At 42.3% G+C, this 19,577-nt stretch overlaps 1 protein-coding gene across 1 annotated transcript in view; it reads right to left on the minus strand.

Moving 5' to 3' along the window:
• The window catches only part of ugl (ureidoglycolate lyase), a 193,928-nt gene that overhangs the window by 75,530 nt on the left and 98,821 nt on the right, over window positions 1-19,577 (minus strand). Inside the window, exons 3-5 of the mRNA XM_055643525.1 lie at window positions 15,751-15,930; window positions 15,036-15,164; window positions 8,147-8,365 (exon numbers count right to left, since the gene is read on the minus strand). Coding sequence (XP_055499500.1) covers window positions 8,147-8,365; window positions 15,036-15,164; window positions 15,751-15,777 — 375 coding nt within the window. The 5' untranslated portion in view covers window positions 15,778-15,930. The remainder of the gene's footprint in view (window positions 1-8,146; window positions 8,366-15,035; window positions 15,165-15,750; window positions 15,931-19,577) is intronic.

The following is a 19,577-nucleotide window of genomic DNA, read 5'->3' on the forward strand; positions in this document are numbered from 1 at the left end:
TTTGCAGCGCAATCGCTCTACAAAGCCTTGAATGCACTGGGCATCAATGGAGTGGCGAGGAGAAAGGCCATCAAGAACACCACAGAGGCAGCGGAAACCGTGCATAGTTCCTTGAAGGTGGAATCTCATATAGATAGGGTGGTAAAGAAAGCTTTTGGTATGCTAGCCTTTATAAATCAGAGCATTGAGTATAGAAGCTGGGATGTAATGTTAAAATTGTACAAGGCATTGGTGAGACCAAATCTGGAGTATGATGTACAATTTTGGTCGCCCAATTATAGGAAGGATGTCAACAAAATAGAGAGAGTACAGAGGAGATTTACTAGAATGTTAGAAACATAGAAATTAGGTGCAGGAGTAGGCCATTCGGCCCTTCGAGCCTGCACCGCCATTCAATATGATCATGGCTGATCATCCAACTCAGTATCCCGTACCTGCCTTCTCTCCATACCCCCTGATCCCCTTAGCCACAAGGGCCACATCTAACTCCCTCTTAAATATAGCCAATGAAGTGGCCTCAGCTACCCTCTGTGGCAGAGAGTTCCAGAGATTCACCACTCTCTGCGTGAAAAAAGTTCTTCTCATCTCGGTTTTAAAGGATTTCCCCTTTATCCTTAAGCTGTGACCCCTTGTCCTGGACTTCCCTAACATCGGGAACAATCTTCCTGCATCTAGCCTGTCCAACCCCTTAAGAATTTTGTAAGTTTCTATAAGATCCCCTCTCAATCTTCTAAATTCTAGAGAGTATTGCCTGGGTTTCAACAACTAAGTTACAGAGATAGGTTGAATAAGTTAGGTCTTTATTCTCTGGAGCACAGAAGGTTAAGGGGGGACCTGATAGAGGTCTTTAAAATGATGAGAGGGATAGACAGAGTTGATGTGGACAAGCTTTTCCCTTTGAGAATAGGGAAGATTCAAACAAGAGGACATGACTTCAGAATTAAGGGACTGAAGTTTAGGGGTAATATGAGGGGGAACTTCTTTACTCAGAGAGTGGTAGCGGTGTGGAATGAGCTTTCAGTGGAAGTGGTGGAGGCAGGTTCGTTGGTATCATTTAAAAATAAATTGGATAGGCATATGGATGAGAAGGGAATGGAGGGTTATGGTATGAGTGCAGGCAGGTGGGACTAAGGGGAAAAAAAATTTGTTCGGCACGGACTTGTAGGGGCGAGATGGCCTGTTTCCGTGCTGTAATTGTTATATGGTTATATGGTTAAAAGGCATCAAGATGGCTCTGGATCAGGAGAGGAGGTCCATGGGGAGGAGCGAATGCCACCTGAACACAAGTCATGGTCTGATCAACCACGGCTGGGTCGCCTGGGTGAGGGTGTCTGATGTTGGAAGACCCGAAACACCCAATGACCCTAGGTTACATCACTGATGATGTGTTCAGGAGCATCTATCGATGTATTTGTATCAAACACACATCAGCAATGGTGCAAACCCCGTCACTGAGATCATTAGATGAATGAATGAAATCTTTATTTCGAACGATTAAAAAAAGAAGAAAAGAAAAGATGAAAATGAATAAATAAAAGGAAAATTATATATATACATATATATATACATATACATAAATACATACACACATATACATACATACACACATATAAATATACATAACATATATGTACATACATAAATTAAAAAATCAAAAGCCGATTTCAACATAATACACATTAGGCTCGTTCGAAAAGGGATAGGAAGAAGCCTATGCTTGTCAAGTCCTACCCCCATTCTTCACCGTTAACAAATGCAAAATTCAATAAAATAAACTAAACAGACAATTAAAATAAATCTACTCCAATCAAGCTATTAAGAAAAAAAGAACAAAAAAAGAAAAGAACATAAAGAACAAGCACCATTAACATCTGTGAGATTTACATTTTCCTTCCTCATTACTGTACTTTTCAAAGATATATCTTTTGTACATTTTTTTTAATTGCATTATATTCAAACTTTGTTTAATCGTTTCGTCAAGACCATTCCACAAAACCACCCAACAAATGGAAATACACATACTTTTTAAATTGGTCCGAGCATAATGCTGTTTCAAGTTTAGTTTCCCTCTAAAGTTATAACCCCCCTATCTGTCTGAACAGTTTTTGTATGTTTACAGGTAGCAGTTTATTTTTTGCTTTATAAATTATTTGTGCAGTCTTAAATTCTACCAGATCTTTAATCTTTAAGGTGTGTAATTTTAAATACAGTATATTGGTGTGTTCATGATATCCTACATTGTTTGCTATACGAATAGCTCTTTTTTGTAGCGTGCTTAGTGATTGTAAGGTGGTTTTGTAGGTGTTGCCCCACACTTCCACACAGTAATTTAAATACGGTAACACAAGTGAGCTGTACAGAATATACAGTGCTCTCTCATTCAAAACATGCCTTGCTTTCCCCATCACTCCAATACTCCGTGCTACTTTTGCTCTCACATGTTTTATATGGGGTTTCCAGCAGAATTTGTAATCAAGAATCACACCCAGAAATGTATTTTCATACACTCTTTCTATTTCAACATTATTTATCAATACTTTTACTTGTGTATTTATTTTGCGTTTTCCAAACAGCATAAGTTTGGTTTTGTTTAAATTTAATGATAATTTATTCAAATCAAACCATGTTTTTAGTTTACTCATTTCTGCTGTGACCACCTCCAAAAGCTGCTGCAAATTGTCCCCATCACAGAAAATATTAGTGTCATCTGCAAATAACACAAATTTCAAGAGGTTTGACACCCTACGTATATCATTAATATACAAAATAAATAATTTGGGGCCCAAAACCGACCCCTGTGGGACTCCATAAGTTATTTCTAACCATGTTGATTTGCAGTCCCCTATTTGCACAAACTGATGTCTTTTACTTATGTAGCTTCTCATCCACTCTAGTACAACCCCTCTGATTCCATACTTTTCCAGTTTTTTGATTAGCAAATGATGATCAATTGTATCGAATGCTTTTTTCAAATCTATAAATACACCCACTGCATATTTCTTGTTATCTATAGAACTGGTGATGTCTTCAATTAACTCCATTAATGCCATGGATGTCGATCTGTTTGACCTGAATCCATATTGACTATCAACTAGCAATTCGTGCTTCTCGATAAAGTTATCTAATCTGCTTACATACAGTTTTTCTAATATTTTTGAGAACTGAGAGAGTAACGACACCGGCCTGTAATTTGTAAATGGATTTCTGTCTCCATCTTTGTATAGTGGGATGACTAGATTTTTATTCGCTAAAGATCTACACTGGGAAATGAAGTGCCAGCGGCAATCTAAGTTACAAAATGTGATGGCTCCCATGGTCTGCATTGATTCAGAATGAGTCAATGGTGAACGTGGAGGATAGTTGGCAGATAAAGTAAAGCTACGGATATTGGAGCCAGAGAACCAATGCAACTGAGAAGGTTTGGGGAACTGCAGAGAAAAAGACACATAACGAAACCATTGTGGAAAAAAAACTGGTAAAATATCTCTGAAGGAGATACCTTGTTGCTTGCCGAACTACTGTAAGAGTAACTATCAGAAAGAAAGTCAATCAATCAAGCAATTGAGTAATAGAGTCATACTTGTCCCATCTAAGCCAGTCCGATTGCCTGGATACACACAAAATGCTGGAGTAACTCAGCGGAACAGGCAGCATCTCTGGAGAGTAGGAATGTGTGACGGTTCGGGTTGAGACCCTTCTTCATTTACCTGGGACTGGTCCACATCCCTACAAACCTTTCCAATCCATGTACCTGTCCAAATGTCATTTAAATGTTGTTATTGTACCTGCCCTAACTACTTCTGGCAGCATGTTCCATACACCCACCGCCCTCTGAATGAAAGGCTGCCCCTCAGGTTCTTATTAAATCTTTACACCCTCATCTTAAAGCTATGATCTCTAGTTCTTAATTCCCCATTCCTGGGAACATGATTGTGTATTCATCTTATCTATTCCTCCATGATTTTATACATGTCGCTAAGATCACCCCTCAACCCCCTGCGCCCCAAAGAATAAAGATCTAGCCTGGTCAACCTCTCCCGGTGTTTCAGTTCCACAAATCCTGGCAACATCCTTGTAATTTTTCTCTGCACTATTTACAGCTTCCTATAAGGGTGATCAAAGCTGAAAAGAATACTTCAAGTGCAGCCTCGCCAATGTCTTGTACAACTCTAACAAAACATTTCTACCTCTATACTCAATTCCCTGAATGATAAAGGCCAGCATGCCAAAAGCCTTGTTCACTATTTTATTTTTTTCAGAATGCCTTTGATAAGGTGCCGCACGTGAGGCTGCTAAAGAAGATGAGAGCCCATGGTATCAAAGGGAAGATACTAGCATGTTGGTTGAATGGCATAAGGCAAAGAGTGGGGCCTTTTCTTGTTGGCTGCCAGTGACTAGCGGTGGTCCAGATGGGTTGGTGTTGGGTCCGCAGCTCTTTGCAATGTTTATCAATAATTTGGATGAGGGGATCTGTGGCCAAGTTTGCAGATGATACAAAGATAGGTGGAGGGGCAGGTAGTGTAGAGAAAGCAGGGACTCTGCAGAAAGACTTGGACAGATTGAGAGATTAAAGTTTGAGAAGTGGCAGATGAAATACAGCATAGCAATGGAGCCATGCATTTTGGCAGTAGGAATAAAACTAGACGATTTTCTAAATGGGGAGAGAATTCAGAAATTTGAGGTGCAAAGGGACTTGGGAATGCTGGCACAGTTTAGCAAAGAAGCCAAATGCAACATTAGCATTTATTTCGAGTGGGGTTAGAATACAAAAACTTAGATATATGGAATTGGATAGGCATATGGATGAGAAGGGAATGGAGGGTTATGGTATGAGTGCAGGCAGGTGGGACTAAGGGAAAAAAGTTGTTCGGCATGGACTTGTAGGGCTGAGATGGCCTGTTTCCGTGCTGTAATTGTTATATGGTTATATAATACCAAGGCTTTGAAAGGCACTGGTCAGACCACATTTGGAGCATTGTGAGCAGTTTTGGGCACATATCTGTGGGAGGATGTGCTGACATTGGTGAGGGTCCAGAGAAGGTTTACAAGAATGATCCCAGGAATGATTGGGTTAACATGATAAGTGTTTGATGGCACTGGGCCTGTACTCGCTGGAGCTTAGAAGGATGAGGAGGAACCTCATTGAAACTTACCGAATAGTGAAAGGCCTGGATAGAGTGAATGTGGAGAGGATTTTTCCATTAGTGGGAGTGTCTAGGACCAGAGGCCATAGCCTCCGAATAAAAGGACGTACCTTTAGAAATGAGATAAGGAGGACTTTCTTTAGTCAGATTGTGGTGAGTCTGTGAAATTTGTTGCCAAAGACAGCTGTGGAAGTCAAGTTAATGGATATTTTGGTGGAAATTGAAAGATTCTTGATTAGAAAGGGTGTCGGGGGTTATGGGGAGAAGGCAGGAGAATGGGATTGAGAGGGAAAGATAGATCAGCCGTGATTGAATGGCGGAGTAGACTTGATGGGCCTAATTCTGTTCCTAGAACTTGTGAACTACCAGATCTACCTGCGATACCACTTTCAGAGAACTATATATTGGTATTCCTAGATTCCGCTGCTCCATAACACTCCCCAGAGCCCTACCATTCACATGCAAAGGTCCTTGGCTTCCCAAATTGCAACAACTCCCACATAATAGCCATTCCTCATCCGCGCACAGCTGGTGTAATCCCTGATAATCATCTTCACTGTCTATTATGCCACCTATTTTGGTGTAATCTGCAAAGTTAAGGGCCTGTCCCACTTGGGCATCATTTGCGCATAATTTACGCAACATAATTTACGAGTCACGACGCACGTGATGCGCGCATGGTGCGCATTACACGCGCATGGTGCGGGGTGACATAGACAGTGACGCGCGGTCGCATGCAGCGCCCCAGGATTTTGGGATGTGCAAAATCTTCGTGCGCCATCTGTGTGACGCGCAAATGACGCAAAAAATTAATCTTGCCTTGTACATTCTATTCTAAATTGTGATCTAACCTTGCAGAGCAGCCTAACCTGTGGAACCTTATCAAAAGCCTTGCTAAAGTGCAAATGACCATTTTCAACTTACATTTTCATCTTGGTTAAAGTTTTGAAATTCCAAAACCTGAATAAAGAATTTGATTAAATTGATGTTGTTGATGTTGAAACGGGGGGTATTAGGATTTGAACTGATTGCTTAACTAATTGGAAGATTTTCGAGGAACTGAGTAAGTAAAAGTGCACTTTGAAATCAACCCTCATAACCTGTCTGTCACCAGAATATTGCAATGAAGGATTTATAGAGGAAGTCTATTTGCATTGCAGGACAGGTGAAGTGTTATGCCAATGTTATTTGCATTAATTAAAGTTTGCCTTAATACATTTTATGCAAAGTTAGGCTACAAATGTTAACGGCATGCATTTGGACCACACCAACTCATCTAAATACGTATGATATTATGTTGAAGAAATATTCTAATAACGAACAAGATTAATAGTAGACAATTAATGTTTTAGAAAACAGCACAACAGAATTGGTGGAAGAAGCTCCTCCAAAGGCTTATTCTTTCATTTCTAATGTTAAAAATGTCAAATAAAATATCAAATTATTCAAACTGAAAGGTGTATCTTCTTCTTCTTCTTGCGTTTGAGGCAGCAGAGGTTATGTGACGCCCTCCAGGCGCTGTAGCCAGTTCAATGTACTGTTGTCGAGGGCCGTGAGGTCTACCCCTCCACCAGGACAGCTCAGTCGAAAATGACGTGCTGCGCTGATTGCTGGTCTGCGGATGAACCAGCCGACCCCTGCACGGAGCTGGTTCAGAGCGACCCACTCTTTGCGGGGCAGGTCCGAGTCGAGTGGGGCTGTGGTGTTTGGTGCAACAGTGAATTGAGGAGGTTGTGAAGTCTGTTCCCAACTGGTTCTCCATGCTCAAAGTGTGTTGAAACTGGAGCCACATAGGGGTGCTGCGTGATGGGAGAAGGGGCGACGAGTTGCTGCGAGTCCTGGGCGAGGAGGTGCAGAGGATGTTTGGCGTCCGATGGGGCCTTGCACACCAGTCTGTGAGTGAAGTACTCTCTGCGAAGCTTGGTGGGTGTGATACCTGCGGGCACTGGTAGAAGATCCATTGGAATAGGACATCGGCAGCCGGTGATGATCCGCATGGTGTCGTTGAGGATGGAGCCTAGTATGAGCGTTGTTCACCATGCTGGGGTGGCATACTCAGCGGCGCTGTACACGAGTGCAAGAGCACTGGTTCGGAGAGTAGAAGTTATGTAAAAGAATATGTGTGTTATGATTGTGTTTATAATTTGTTTGGTTGTTTTGTTGTTTGTCTTTTGCACAAAAGTCCGCGAGCATTGCCACTTTCATTTCACTGCACATCTCGTATGTGTATGTGACAAATAAACTTGACTTGACTTGACTTGACTAGACTAGATGGCCTGGCTCCCCATGCCGATCCAGCCAAGCAACGCAGGAGATTGTTCCACACCGAGACTTTAGCACGGAGAGTTTCAAGGTGTGGATCAGCTGCTGATCTAGTTTCACCCCAAGGTATGTAGGAAATGGGTAATAGGGTAGGGGTGACCCATTGAGGATGATGGTTAGCTGGCGTTGAGCTTCCTTGTTGTTCAGGTGAAAGGCTGTTGTGGTGATTTTTGCCACACTCAGTTTTAGACTCCAGGTTTTAAGGTAGCCTGCGACAAATTCCATATCCGCCGAGAGCACATCCGCCACGTTTTACCAACTCTTGTCCAAATGCAGTAGGGCCAGGTCATCTGCGTATCCATACTGGCGCAAGGTCGTGTGTGGCAGATCGCTGATATAGAGATTGACGAGCATGGGGGCCAGTACCGAGCCTTGAGGGACTCCGTTTCTTAGGCGTCGCAGTCGGCTGGATTGTCCGTCGCTGGTCTTGAGTACAAAACTGCGGTTGGCAGTTGAGTGCATCTTCTCATCCTCACTCACCCAAGTTCAGGCATTGAGTCATAATCAGAAACAGACCTATTGGCCCAACACATCCATGCCGACCAAAATACCCCATCTATGCTAACCCCATTTGCCCACAATAGAGCTCTCATCTATAACTTAAGAGATCTGATATTTGTCAAGTTGCTGTTCTGCTTACAAATCTTTTAAAGTACACATCTAACAGCAGGTGATCTTACCTGAATGCCCTGTGCAGTAGAACTCAAGGCTGTGATGAAATGTTCAGTGTTGGCTGGAGACACATCCCCAAGGTCTACATGCCTGTTCTGCAACCTCTGTGGGACTGGTTGAACTTTCCAGGATTGATCCTCTCGGATATGTGACGTGTGGGGCAAAAATTCGGGAAGTCCACCATTACGATCCAAACACAGCTTTTTACCAATTCTCAGCTGTAATATCTGAAAGATGGAATGTGCTTGAATAACACAAATTACTTCATGCCATTTGACAGACTAATAAATAAACAAACAACTGAAGAGGAATGGAAAGGTGCTTGAACTACTGTCTCTCGGTGATTCAATGGTGTCATCCATGGCTTTGAGGAACAAGTTGTTCCATGTTGTTCCATTGTTTAAAAAGGGTTCTAAGAGTAAACTAAGAGTAAAAATAGGACGTACATGGTAAATGGTAGTGAATTGAGTAATGCAGTTGAACAGAGGGATCTAGGAATAACTGTGCACAGTTCCCTGAAGGTGGAATCTCATGTAGACAGGGTGGTAAAGAAAACTTTTGGTGTGCTGGCCTTTATAAATCAGATCATTGAGTATAGAAGTCGGGATGTAATGTTAAAATTGTACAAGGCATTGGTGAGGCCAATTCCGGAATACGGTGTACAATTCTGGTTGCCAAATTATAGGAAAGATGTCAACAAAATAGAGAGAGTACAGAGGAGATTGACTAGAATGTTGCTTGGGTTTCAGCACCTAAGTTGCAGAAAAAGGTTAAACAAGATAGGTCTTTATTCTTTGCAGCGCAGAAGGTTAAGGGGGGGACTTGATAGAGATATATAAAAATATGAGAGGGATAGACAGAGTTGACGTGGATAAGCTTTTCCCACAGAGTAGGGAAGATTCAAACAAGGGGACATGATTTGAGAATTAAGGGACAAAGGTTTAGGGGTAACATGAGGGGGAACTTCTTTACTCAGAGAGTGGTAGCTGTGTGAAATGAGCTTCGAGTGGAAGTGGTGAAGGCAGGTTCGATTTTATCATTTAAAAATAAATTGGATAGGTATATGGATGGGAAACGAATGGAGGGTTATGGTCTGAGTGCAGGTAGATGGGACTAGGTGAGAGTAAGTGTTCGGCAAAGACTAGAAAGGCCGAGATGGCCTGTTTCCGTGCTGTAATTGTTAAAAGGTTATATGATTATATAAGTAAGAGAATAATGAGAATTCCTGGGAGAGATTACTGCAGAATATATTGAACAATATCTCAAGATATCTCATATTTGTTCCATTAACACCAATCACTTGATTTATGCTGCTTGAATTATTTTAAAGATTATTTTAAAGAATGTCACATCAAATTATAAAACAAATTGAATCTCACTACATCCCTGACCTTACCATTGTATCTTCTACTTCAGCTTACTTGGGCTGCTACCATCGCACTGCCCCATCTCTTCCACTCAGCACCACACCCCTCCTTTCCCCGTCACCTCGCATACAAACACTGTGGCCGAACCCATGTTGATGAAATACTGTCTTTTTTCACCATCTGTAAATAACCATGTAGAGCTTCTTCCCTAGAGGGGCTTATGCGGTATCTCACCACAAGAGGCTGTGGTCAGGAGCAGCTAAAAAGGACAATGGAATTCTCCCTGGACTGGACTGAACTGACTACTGCTGTCCTGCACACATAAAGTTGTCAGTCCAGTCTTGTGGTAGGCCCAAAATGCATGATTGCTAACAACGTCGCTCAAACTGTGACAACATCAACAACCAAATCCTGTAATACATGTGGAAGATAGACACTAAGTGCTGAAGTAACTCAACGGGGCAGGCAGTATCTCTGGAGAAAAAGGATGGGTGATGTTTCGGGTTGGAACCCTTCTTCAGACTTGAAACGTCATCCATCCTTTTTCTCCAGAGATGCTGCCTGACCCGCTGAGTTACACTGGCACTTTGTGCCTATCTTCATTCTAAACCAGCATCTGCAGTTCCTTTCTGCATACCTGTAAAGCATGTGTTGTGTCGATGAAGGTGTGTGTTTTCTCGGCTCATGCAACATAGCAATCAGCTCCCAGTGAAGAGCAAGCTAATTCTGAGTAAAATCTTTCTGTTCGGTTTAAACGAGCATCTGCAGTTCCCTCTGAGAACATTCCATGCTGAGTAAGTATTTTATAAGGTTGTCTAAGTACCATTCAATTAATAATATTGGGAAAAGTGGAAAAATGGGGATCAGCAGGAGAGAGGGAAATTGAAAATGAACATGGGAAAATGTGAACTGGGCTTGAAAGAAATTGAAGAGTAGAAATTCCTTTGGTCCTGAATTAGGTTTATGTTTATTATTGGCATGTGTACCGAGGTACAGTGAAAAATTATGGTTTGCATGCTATCCAAATAGATCAAATGTACCATACAGTTCAAACTCAAGCGCAATAGATAGAGCAAAGGGGAAGATACAGAGAACAGAATATAGTTCTCAGCATTGTAGTACATCAGTTCCTTAGACAAAGTCCAATGTCCTCAATGGGGTAGAGGTGAATCAAATAGTAGTCTGGCTTATGGAAGGACCGTTCAGAAGCCTGATATCATAGGGGAAGTAGCTATTCCTGAGCATTGGAACTCTTATCCACCACTGTGTGATCTTTGCTTAATCAATCCAATGAAAGTTTGCATCTTATTCCCAAGTGAAAATACTGATCAATGCCACCACATAGCTGTAGAGAATTCTAAAATTAGAATTAGAATTCTCACCAGTACTCTGCAGGGCTCTCACTTAACTTTTTTCCCCTGTTGCCAACTGGGCAACCTTGGCAGCTTTTTAGGTTGCCAAATGACATTTTAGGTGGTCATTTAAGACGGTTTGCATGACGCGTACGATAATGTGCTCGGACGAAGTGCGTGGACCAGTCGGAAATATGCTCAATGAAGCATTCACATATTATTTCTGCTTCAAGGGAGTTGAAGTGCTGAAGTGCATCTCCTCCACTTCTCCTCAGGGAGATGCACTTCAGCACTTCAACTCCCCCACCCATTCCCAATCCGACCTCTGTCCTGGGTCTCCTCCATTGCCAGAGTGAGCAACAGCGGAAATTGGAGGAACAGCACCTCATATTCCGCCTGGGGACCTTGCGTCCGGATGGCATTAACATTGACTTCTCCCAATTTTGCTAGCCCTTGCTGTCTCCTCCCCTTCCTTAACCCTCTAGCTGTCTCCTCCCACCCTCCTATCCGCCCGCCCTCGGGCTCCTCCTCCTCCCCTTTTCCTTCCTTCTCCCCCACCCCACTCCCCATCAGTCTAAAGAAGGGTTTCAGCCCGAAACGTCGCCTATTTCCTTCGCTCCATAGATTCTGCTGCACCCGCTGAGTTTCTCCAGCAATTTTGTGTACCTTCCATCTTCCAGCATCTGCAGTTCCCTCTTGAACAACATGATATATCCCACAATGACATGCAGCAAAATTATACGAGACGGTATCTCAACTCTTTTTACACATTGCAATTAATTTCTATTAGTTCTTTCCACTTCCAAACTAAAACGTAGTTGGGTTATCTTGTCTTGTCAGCCACGGTTGCCTCCTACTCCCCTTAGAAGAAAGATTCCAAGGGGAGTTGGAGGCAACCATGGCTGACAAGAGAAGTTATGGATAGAATAAAACTAAAAGAAAAGATGTATAACACAGCAAAGAGTAGCTGTAAGCCAGAGGATTGGGAAACTTTCATCGGCCAACAGAAGGAAACAAAATGGGCAATACGGGCTGAAAAGATGAAGTATGAAGGGAAGCTGGCCAGGAATATAAAGAAGGACAGTAAAAGTTTCTTTAGATATGTTAAGGGAAAAGAGTAGCAAAGTCAAATGTGGGTCCCTTGAAGGCAGACACGGGTGAAATTATTATGGGCAACAAGGAAATGGCAGAAGAGTTGAATAGGTACTTCGGATCTGTCTTCACTAAGGAAGACACAAACAATCTCCTAGATGTACTGGAGGACAGAGGATCTAAGGGGGTCGAGGAACTGAAATACTATTTCACGCCTAATGAAAATTTATTTGGTAGGCTAATGGGACTGAAGGATGATAAATCCCCTGGGCCTGATGGTCTGCATCCCAGGGTCCTCAGGGAGGTGACTCTAGAAATAGTGGACGCATTGGTGATCATTTTCCAATGTTCAATAGATTCAGGATCAGTTCCTGTGGATTGGAGGATAGCTAATATTATCCCACTTTTCAAGAAAGGAGCGAGAGAGAAAACGGGGAATTACAGACCAGTTAGCCTGACTTCGGTGGTGGGAAAGATGCTGGAGTCAATTATTAAAGAGGTAATAATGGGGCCTTTGGATAGCAGTAAAAGGATTAGTCCAAGTCAACATGGATTTATGAAAGGGAAATCATGCTTTACTAATCTTCTGGAATTTTTTGAGGATGTGACAAGTAAAATGGATGAAGGGGTGCCAGTGGATGTAGTGTATCTAGACTTTCAGAAAGCCTTTGATAAGGTCCCGCACTGGGGGATTGGTGACTAAAATTAGATTACATGGTATTGGGGGTAGGATGTTGACATGGATAGAAAATTGGTTGGCAGACTGGACGCAAAGAGTAGGAGTGAACGGGTCCTTTTTAGAATGGCAGGCAGTGGCGAGTGGAGTGCCGCAAGGCCCGGTGTTGGGGCCGCAACTGTTTACCATATATATTAATGATTTGGAAGAGGGAATTAGGAGCAACACTAGCAAGTTTGCGGATGACACAAAGCTGGGTGGCACTGTGAGCTGTGAAGAGGATGTTAGGAGGTTGCAGGATGACCTGGACAGGTTGAGTGAGTGGGCAGATGCGTGGCAGATGCAGTATAATATAGATAAATGTGAGGTTATCCACTTTGGTGGCAAAAACAAGGGGGCAGACTATTATCTCAAACGGGGTTAGGTTAGGTAAGGGGGAGGTGCAGCGAGACCTGGGCGTCCTTGTGCACCTGTCACTGAAAGTTGGCTTACAGGTACAGCAGGCAGTAAAGAAAGCTAATGGAATGTTGGCCTTCATAAGAAGAGGATTTCATTATAGGAGTAAAGAGGTTCTGCAGTTGTATAGGGCTCTGGTGAAACTACATCTGGAGGATTGTGTACAGTTTTGGTCTCCTAATTTGAGGAAGGACATCCTTGTGATTGAGGCAGTGCAGGGTAGGGTCACCAGATTGATCCCTGGGATGGCGGGATAGTCATATGAGGAAAGATAGAAAAGACTAGGCTTGTATTCACTGGAGTTTAGAAGGGTGAGGGGGGGGGATCTTATAGAAACATATAAAATTATAAAAGAACTGGACAAGCTAGATGCAGGAAAAAATGTTCCCAATTTGGGGCGAGTCCAGAACCAGGGGCCACAGTCTTAGAATAAAGGGGATGTCATTTAAGACTGAGGTGAGAAAAAGCGTTTTCACCCAGAGAGTTGTGAATTTAGGTTGCCCGACGGCACTTGGGTGGTCAATGGCTTTGCCCACCCGGGCAACCGCTAATTTCGAGCCCTGCTCTGACCTGCTAATTCACACTAAATCTTTTGCACATAAAGGTCACTATTTACTAACTGACAATATTGCTGAAAGAGATGTGACCTCGTCAAGTCGAGCCAAGTTTATTCGTCACATACACATACGAGATGTGCAGTGAAATGAAAAGTGGCAAAACCTGGTGCTTTTCTTGCAGTAGGGTCTGAGATTCTCCAGTAAAAGAAAGTTAAACATCATTCTCTCTTTTTCCAGAGACCTGCAAGGATAGAGACCACAATGTTTTCCAGGATTCCAGGCTGTTCCCCCACACGAGAGAGCTATTGCCTGCATGCACACAAGCAAACCAGCATTGCATGCCAACCCACTCATGCACTGGTATAGCCATAGAGTCTACTCTTGCAATGATCAAAGATTGCAAATCATGCTTAAGGTCACGATGCCTACATCCACCTGTTGTCTGCTGCCCCATTTACACATCAGTCAACAATACAATGAACAACCAAATTGTTTTTGATCTCCTGCTTCAATTCACAACTGTTCTAAACCCAATTCACAACAAGACTGGTCTCACAGATGTGTTTGTGAAGAGGATTATGATGGACGTAGAATGCAATAAATTAACAGCATCATGGGTCTTCCAAAACAGTCATGAAAAAATCCACTCTGGAATTATGCCAATATACACAATAAATAGATGCAGTAACCGGTTTGCCTTTCACCCTAACCCTTTGCCTATACCCTTTCACCCTAACCCTGGATTGCTGCATACCAACTTAGAAACTTGCCCTTTCTGTTCCTTTAATACATTCATTTCTTGTATTTATGCTGAACAGTTTTTTTTACATGCTCACAATGTACTTCTGTAAAATGCAGACATAAATTGCATTCATAGGAATAAAACTGTTGCCCACTGCAAGTACATTCCAACTGAGTTAATCTATTACCAACAGTGCGTAAGGTCCATTTTATTTACAGACTAGTTAATATATAATTCTAAAAAATCTTACTTTTTCTAAGTAGATTTTCCAGGCTAGGGCACTCTTAAATCATAATGTTTAAAATATGTATACGTGCCTCAATTTCATTGGCCTATGCTCAACTATTCTAATTGTTGCAAAAGTATCATGGAAGAATATTTAGAAGATACTACAATTACTAATAATTGCTGCTTAGTGAAATAAAAGAACTAGGGGTAAGGAGAGGCAAGTGTTTCCTTTCTGCATTCTTCAACGGAAATGAAATTGTGTTTGATGCTTCAGGTGGCTGTTTGTGAAAAAATGATTGAATCTTTTTTATTGGGGAAATAATTCTTAATTTTCCTCAAATAATCTAATGTGAAGGCAATTCATACATTTCAGAGATAAACAGGTTGAATTGTCTACAACTACCCCCACTCTCCAAGATAAACATACCTCCTCAACATCTTCATCAAATGTAGAGACTAATTCTGCCAGGAACTGGACTGTTTCTGGTGTCAAAATGGTTTGGAATTCTACTTTCAGCATTGCAGGAGGTGGCTCGATCTCCACACCTGTTGAGAGCTGCAACAGAGCAAATTCAGTGCAATAAGTTTTTTTCCCATTTAGTAATTTTAATTGTAATAGCAATGTTATTGTAATATTTTATAGTTATCATAATTTAATAGTATTTTTCCATTGTTTGAGAGTTCCTAATGATATTACAAAAGTACAAAAGTATCATAGAATATAGTTCAAAACAGTAGCCCAGGATAATAATTAACAGCTGCCAATTGTCATAGTTTGTCAGGATTAATGTAGACAGTGACTTCAATTATATATTAATTGCAATTATATATTAATTGTTTTAATTAGGTTAAATCTCAAGATTGAATGAAAATTCTGGTTTGAAAGAGTCTTCATTTTCAAACTTATTTCCAGTTAAAGCAAAAATATGGCTCAACAATCATATTATTGTATAATCCGTTCCAAGCAAAGACTATATAAAATTAAAATTCAACAGGTACAGCTCTGCCATTACACAAAGTCTATCAGAAGTTGCAGCCTTACAAATTGGCATTTTGCAGGTCATAATTACTACCAGCCTGCAAGTCTGCAAGCCTTATAACTCCATTAATTTGATTCCATTAACATTGATGTTCATACTTACAGTAATTGGTTGCACTGTTGCTGCCATATTCACTGCAGTTCCCTCGGCAGTTGGTGGACTTTCAGTGACTGGGGGTTTACAGTTGCTCTTTGTATTTGATCTGCTGGGTTCTGAGCTCAGTGACCTTCAATCTCCTTCAGTATCATATCACCTTTTTTTTTGTAGCCTATTACAACTCAACTAGCAACAGAAATGAAGAAATGTTAGGAGTTGAAATAGCTTTCATACTTTGAATGTATAACATTTATTTTTTAATCATTTTGAATAAAACTGCAATCTTCAATGATAGTAAAGACCACTCTATCATTTTATTGAATCTCATGGCAATTTTCTCTATTATTTTTTCTCCAATGAGTAATTAGAATTTTCAAAGTTGTAGATGTGGATGTGTCCACAATACAAATATTAGCTCAGAGATGGTTAAGAAATATCTAATATTCCATTTGGTTTTTTTTTTTTGAGTATTTGTTCTAGACTTGTCCTTTGCATCTTTTTAAAGAAAAATCTCAACTCGTGCACATAACTTCAACTTCCATATCATCACGTTTCATGCAGGAAAATTAAAATGAGAATTAAACCCTGGTCCCACGGTATGAGTTCATTCCAAGAGTTCTCCCAAGTTTGCCCTGATTCGAACTCGAAGATTTAGGGTAACCATATACCATATAACAATTACAGCACGGAAACAGGCCATCTCGGCCCTACAAGTCCATGCCGAACAAATTTTTTTCCCCTTAGTCCCACCTGCCTGCACTCGTACCATAACCCTCCATTCCCTTCTCATCCATATGCCTATCCAATTTATTTTTAAATGATACCAATGAACCTGCCTCCACCACTTCCACTGGCAGCTCATTCCACACCGCCACCACTCTCTGCGTAAAGAAGTTCCCCCTCAATGGCCAGTAATGGCCATTCGTTGGTACTCGGGGCTCTCGTGGACATTTTTCATCATGTTGAAAAATCTTCACGATTCTTCCCGTGCTTACCTGCCGTTAGCGAGTCTTCCCGTGTACTTGCCGTCACCGAATTCCGACGTACACGCGACGTTCATTCTCCATGCTTGTCGCAAGTTTGTTTTTTTTAACTCGGGAGAGCTCTTGGAATGAACTTGCACCGTGGGACAGGGCTATTATTGGTGTTGAGAAACCACTAATATTCTTCTTTACAAATCACGGAGAGAAGTTATACCCTTTTTCACAAATCACTGACAAGCCTGAGGTATGAAGAATGGTCCTGACTCAAACATCTCCGGGCATGCTGCCTGACCAGCTGAGTTACTCCAGCGTTTTACCATGGGCATTCTTTGGCAAACCAACATCTGCAGTTCCCTGTTGTCACTGAGACGCTTGTTGGGTTCGTCCTATGAGGAAAGACTAAGCAGACTTAGCCTATTTTCTCTGAAGCTTATGAGAATGGGAGGTGATTTCATTGAAACATATAATATGCTTTAACCAAAATCCAAGGAGCTTTACATGTAGAAGCAGTGATGATGTGACCTCTGGCTGGGAAGGCTAGAACCAGAGGACAGAGTAAGAAAAGGACTTTGACATTCCTGACTGAAGAGAGAGGTGGGACCTCAGTGGCTTAATATGTTCCAGATTGAGACCAATGGTGTTTGGAAAGTTGAGGGTATCAAGGGTGTGCGGTTCACACGGGAATGCAGCAATGAAGTAAAAGATCAGCTATTTATTGAATGGCAGAGTGAAACAGCTGGTAGAGCACTGTTTCACAGTGCCATAGGCCTTAGTAGGATCCTGACCTTGGGTGCTGTCTGTATGGAGTTTGCACGTTCTCCCTATAACTGCATGTATTTCCTCTGGGTACTCCAAATTCCTACCACATCCCAAAGATGTGTAGGTTAATTTGCCCCTCATGTGCAGGTTTCGGTGGTGCTTTATTGTCACATGTGTGAAGTGCAAACGCACAGTGAAATTCTTTTCTTACTCACAGTCCAGAAGAGTGTTGCCTTCCCCTATCCCCTATAAGCAATTATACAGAAAATGTCCACAGCTCCCGCAGGCAAGAGGCATCACGTTTTGGCACTGTTTTCCAAGTAACATCCACGTTCCAGTTGTTATGAACGGTGCCCGATTCAGGCAAGCCCCAGGCTGATGCGGGGCCTTCAGCCATCGCCTTCTTTTGTCGAACCGCAAACCAACGTCCTCTCCTTTGTTCCCGGGGGTGCTTACCGCAGCCAACATCGAGGGTATAGTAGGCCCGACCCCGGTTCCCTTTCATCTGCTACCGGCCTTGCTCCTCCACTGTCACATCCATCGTCGTCTCCATCCTCCTGGTCTCTGGTCTTCGGGGGATGAGCAGCGGCGGCTCAGCGGGCTCTACTTCCAGGCTCTCTTGGATCCAAGCTGCTGTTCGCCAGCCCCTCCGAACATGGGCCGGCTTGGCGGTTATCCCTACAGGCCACGGTCTGCCAGGTCTTATGGTCGGCCGTGGTCCGCAGGGTGCTGTGATTGGCTGCGGTCTGCCGGCTCGGCAGCTTCTCCAGCGAACGTGGAATAATGTGGAACCAGTGACATAAGTGATAGGAGCAGAATTAGGCCATTCGGCCCATCAAGTCTACTCCACCATTCATGGCTGATCTATCTCTCCATCCTAACCCCGTTCTCCTGCCTTCTCCCCAGATTGCCTGACCCGTACTAATTAAGAATTTATCTATCTCTGCCTTAAAAATATCCAGTGACTTGGCCTTCACAGCCTTCTGTTGCAAAGAATTTCATAGGTTCGCCACCCTCCGACTAAAGAAATTCCTCTCATCTCCTTCCGAAAAGAGCTTCTGAGGCTATGACCTCTGGTCCTAGACTCTCCCACTAGAGGAAACATCCTCTCCACATTGACTCTATCCATGCCTTCACTATTCGGTAAGTTTCATGAGGCTCCCGCTCATCCTTCTAAACTCCAGTAAATATAGGACCATTGCTGTTAAATGCTCATCCTATGTCAACCCACTCATCCCTGAGAACATTCTTGTAAACCTTCTCTGGACCTTCTCCAGGGCCAGCACATCCTTCCTCAGTGTGAATTGATAATTGATAGTCAGCATGGACTCAGTGATCCAAAGGGCCTATTCCATGCTGTATCTATACTAAGATGTGTGGAACTGCTCCTGCCACTGCTTCTATTTCCTATGTTTTGACGTCTAGTCTCAATAATTAATTATTGAAATGTTTCCATTTATTCTGTTTTATATGCCATTTTTTTTCTCTCCAGTAGATTTGGGCTAGTACGTTTTCAATTTGTATTGGCAATGAATTATTATTGCCCTGTGTGCCAAAATACAGTGAAAAACCTTGTTCTGCATGTTATCCAGGCAAACCATACCCAACATGGGTACCACAGGTACATCCAAAAAGAGAAAGAGTCAAGAATATATATTTGACTACATTATTCTAGCCAGGGAAATATGATAATCTAACTATTTCCTACTTTTATCGTGTTAGACATAAAATAGCAAATGCAAAAATATCTAACTATCCCGAGGTCATGACAAAGTTCCGTTCCTGAGAATTGTTCCAAACCTAACAATTCCTAAGGGAGAAATGAACAAAAACAGTGTGTGGGAGATGATCACAGAAAAGGCTATAATGGGAGAGTAAGCATTATTGGCTTGGTGAGTAAGTGAGAGAGTCTACTCAATGCTCCCAGCTCTGCTCAGCTCAACCCTGACCTTGATTGTTGCTGCTCAGGGCTGCGAGGGGGTCGGGGTGGTGGGGGGGCTGCATGCCGCAGAAGGTGCCGACAGACCCCCCTCCCCCTGCAACCAGAAAATCCATCGTCCTGGTCTCCTAAATGTCTGTTTGCATTTACAG

This window comes from Leucoraja erinacea, chromosome 1 (assembly GCF_028641065.1).
Source record: "Leucoraja erinacea ecotype New England chromosome 1, Leri_hhj_1, whole genome shotgun sequence".
NCBI lineage: Eukaryota > Metazoa > Chordata > Chondrichthyes > Rajiformes > Rajidae > Leucoraja > Leucoraja erinaceus.